Source organism: Tiliqua scincoides, chromosome 2 (assembly GCF_035046505.1).
Source record: "Tiliqua scincoides isolate rTilSci1 chromosome 2, rTilSci1.hap2, whole genome shotgun sequence".
Taxonomy (NCBI): domain Eukaryota; kingdom Metazoa; phylum Chordata; class Lepidosauria; order Squamata; family Scincidae; genus Tiliqua; species Tiliqua scincoides.
In genome coordinates, this window is record NC_089822.1 from 249,514,764 (window position 1) to 249,517,998 (window position 3,235).

Consider the following 3,235-nt stretch of genomic DNA (forward strand, 5'->3'; position numbering starts at 1 on the left):
CTCTCAGATAAGTATGAATAGGATTGCAGCCTTAATGGCAGATTCAGGGCCCAATCCTAGCCAACTTTCCAGTGCCAGTGCAGCTGTGCCAATGGGGCATACCCTGCATCTTTTGGTGAGGAGGAAGTCACAAATGCCTTCTCAAGGTGTGGGAACATTTGTTCCCTTACCTTGGGTCTGCATCGCGGTTTCACCGATGCTGGAAAGTTGGATAGAATTGGGCCTTTAATCTAAACGCAGTTATAACATTTTATAACTATTGTTCCCAAAAATTCTCTTCCAGTGCATTGAGATGAAATCCAGACAAACAAGGAAGGAGAGATGGGCGAGGAGAACACAACACGGGCAGAGTTTCTGCTTGTTGGGCTTCAGCGGCAAAAGGCACCCACCATTTTCCTTTGCGCCGTTCTCTTCATGTTCTGCATTGCACTGATTGGAAACGGTCTCCTCCTCTTTCTGATTAAAACGAATGAAGGTCTTCAGACCCCCATGTACTTTTTCCTCAGCCAGTTAGCCTTCATGGACCTCTGTCAGGTTCTCTCCATTGTCCCCCAAATGACGGTGAATTTTGTAACCCAGAACTACGCCATTTCGCTGTATGGATGTGTGGCCCAGATTTTTGTCATATTACTGATGGGAGGAGCAGAATGTCTCATCCTGGCGACCATGTCTTATGACAGGTTTGTGGCAATATGCAGGCCTTTGCAATATCCAATCATTATGAGGAGAAAAATCTGCTACGTCTTGGCAATAGCTGCCTGGTTTGGGTCTTCAGTGCAGGCATTGACGTGTTCCCTTTATGTCCTACCTCTTCCCTACTGCAAGTCCAATGTGATCAACCATTACATGTGTGATTATCCAGCCCTTGTTCAGTTGTCCTGCTCTGACAATGCTACATTTGAAAGAATAAATGACTTTGGTAATCTTTTGGTGCTCCTCATCCCCGTCGCCGTCATCCTTGCTTCCTACATAGCTATCCTGCTGCAAGTCCTGAGTGCTCACTCTTCCAAAAGGGGCCACAAGGCCCTGGGGACCTGCTTATCTCACTTATGTGTGGTGGGGATCTTTTATGTCACAGCCATCTTGACATACATGACACCCATATCCTCCTATTCAGCCCAAAATGCCATGATTAGCACGATGTTTTTTACCATCGTTCCTGCCATGACAAACCCTTTCATATACAGCCTGAGGAACCGGGACGTGTTTGCGGCACTGAGGAAACTCTGCAAAATACACATTGCCACATTGCCGATGAGCCAATAGAAAGAAGAAATTCCGAGTCATCTTCTTTTGGAAAAATAGGGGGCTCTTCCACGAAAAGTGCAATTTAGTGCAAATCCTAACCAACATTCCCGCATTGACATAGCCTGATAATGACAGTGGGTCGTGTGCTGCATCCTGCAGTTGGATGGCAGTCACAGAGACCTTCTCAAGGTAAGGGCATGTTTGTTCCTTTACTTGCATTGCCCTTATCTTGGTGCTGGAAAGTTAGTTAGGATCGTGTCCTTAAAGGAACTGTTGGCAACCTTCGGTCTCGAAAGACTATGGCATCGCACTCTGAAAGGTGGTTCTGGAACAGCGTCTAGTGTGGCTGAAAAGGCCAATTCGGGAGTGACAATCCCTTCCACACTGGGGGCAAGTGCAGTCTGTCCCTGTCTGTCTCCCTGGCTGTGGGCCTTCCTTCTTTGCTTCTTAGCCTCAGACTGTTGGCCAAGTGTCTCTTCAAACTGGGAAAGGCCATGCTGCACAGCCTGCCTCCAAGCGGGCCGCTCAGAGGCCAGGGTTTCCCACTTGTTGAGGTCCACTCCTAAGGCCTTCAGATCCCTCTTGCAGATGTCCTTGTATCGCAGCTGTGGTCTACCTGTAGGGCGCTTTCCTTGCACGAGTTCTCCGTAGAGGAGATCCTTTGGGATCCGGCCCTGCACATGCTGGATATTGTCTGATCTCGGAAGCTAAGCAGGGTCAGGCCTGGTTAGTACTTGGATGGGAGACCACCTGGGAATACTGGGTGCTGTAGGCTTATACCATAGTCTTTTGAGACTGAAGGTTGCCAACCATCAAGGAATAGATGAAATATTTGTCTAGCTCTCATTGGTATTTGATAGATCACTGTAGCAAAACATTTTTTCACATAGCACATTATGTAAACTTTTTTTGTGGACTAACATCACTTCTTTCCCTTAAAAATGTAATCATTTATGCAGCTTTAGGATAGACTCTTTTTCTGACTGTCACTCCCTCTTCCTGCATCTGCAATATAGAGAGGTGGGAGAAAACGGTGATAAAGAAACACAGACACATAACACCACTTTCTGTCCTTCTCATCTTTGTAAAAAAGAAAAAACCAACAAAATAAAATTTGTGAAAAACAAAACTTTTTTATTCGGTTTTTTTTAAGATAACACAGGCCTACAAAATTGAGGGTCAGAAAAGTTTTTCCAAACTTTGTGGTGGTTTGATATGAATTTGGGGTGCCGATTCCAAAAATGGCATCTGTTTTGCCCTGTCACGTCTAGTTTTGGAGATATAGTATAGCCTCATTAGTGAATGGTTCAAGCAGCTTCCTCATGAGGAAGCCATGGTGTAGGCTTCTTCTAAAGCAATTATCATTTATAATTATAATAGAAATTTTGAATACAAATGCATAATACCACTTTCTGCACTTCCAGTCCAAAAAGCTCTGTATACAGTATCTGGTTTCCAAAGTTGAAAAGTCAGTCAATAAGAGCAAGGAAGGAAACCCAACAATCAGACATGGTCTCCACTCCTTCCATAAATGTGGGATTTCAGAGGACCCTGCATCATACCTTATGGAAATTCCTCTGCATTTTTCATACCAGACAGAGGGGGTCTCCAAGGGTGGAACTACATGTTGTTTCTGCAAACATGGTTTCCTTCAACCTTGTGTTGACCGAATCGTATGTCTGTAAGAACAACTGACCTTTTCTGGGACGATATGGAAGGAGTGCCCTTCCCCCAAAGCATGTGTCCCCCTTTCATCCCTCTTTCCTCTCTCCAGTCAGTTCAAGTTTCAGAGATGGGTGCCCAAGACTAAAAACGGCCAGAAGAGAAGTCTTCTGGTGGGAGGGAAATGGCTTAAGTATTTCTTCCTGAGACACGGTGACCTTTGACCCTAGACCTGGATAGCCCAGTAGAGTATAAGCAGAGTACTAAGAAATAGTTTAAATGCACAATATAAGAGAGCGGCTTGATTTTTTGAAACAAATGCTCA

The 3,235-nt window shown here is 45.0% G+C and overlaps 1 protein-coding gene across 1 annotated transcript; it reads left to right on the forward strand.

The window, feature by feature from the left end:
* Positions 1-321: 321 nt before the first annotated feature.
* LOC136639004 (olfactory receptor 2AK2-like) lies at positions 322-1,266 on the forward strand. Its single transcript, XM_066613030.1, has one exon. The coding sequence runs from the start codon at positions 322-324 to the stop codon at positions 1,264-1,266; it is 945 nt and encodes a 314-aa protein (XP_066469127.1).
* Positions 1,267-3,235: the final 1,969 nt, after the last annotated feature.

What these genes read in the sequence shown, in the direction of transcription:
- LOC136639004 (XM_066613030.1), top strand. Translation starts at nt 322, where the DNA reads ATGGGCGAGGAGAACACAACACGGGCAGAGTTTCTGCTTGTTGGGCTT.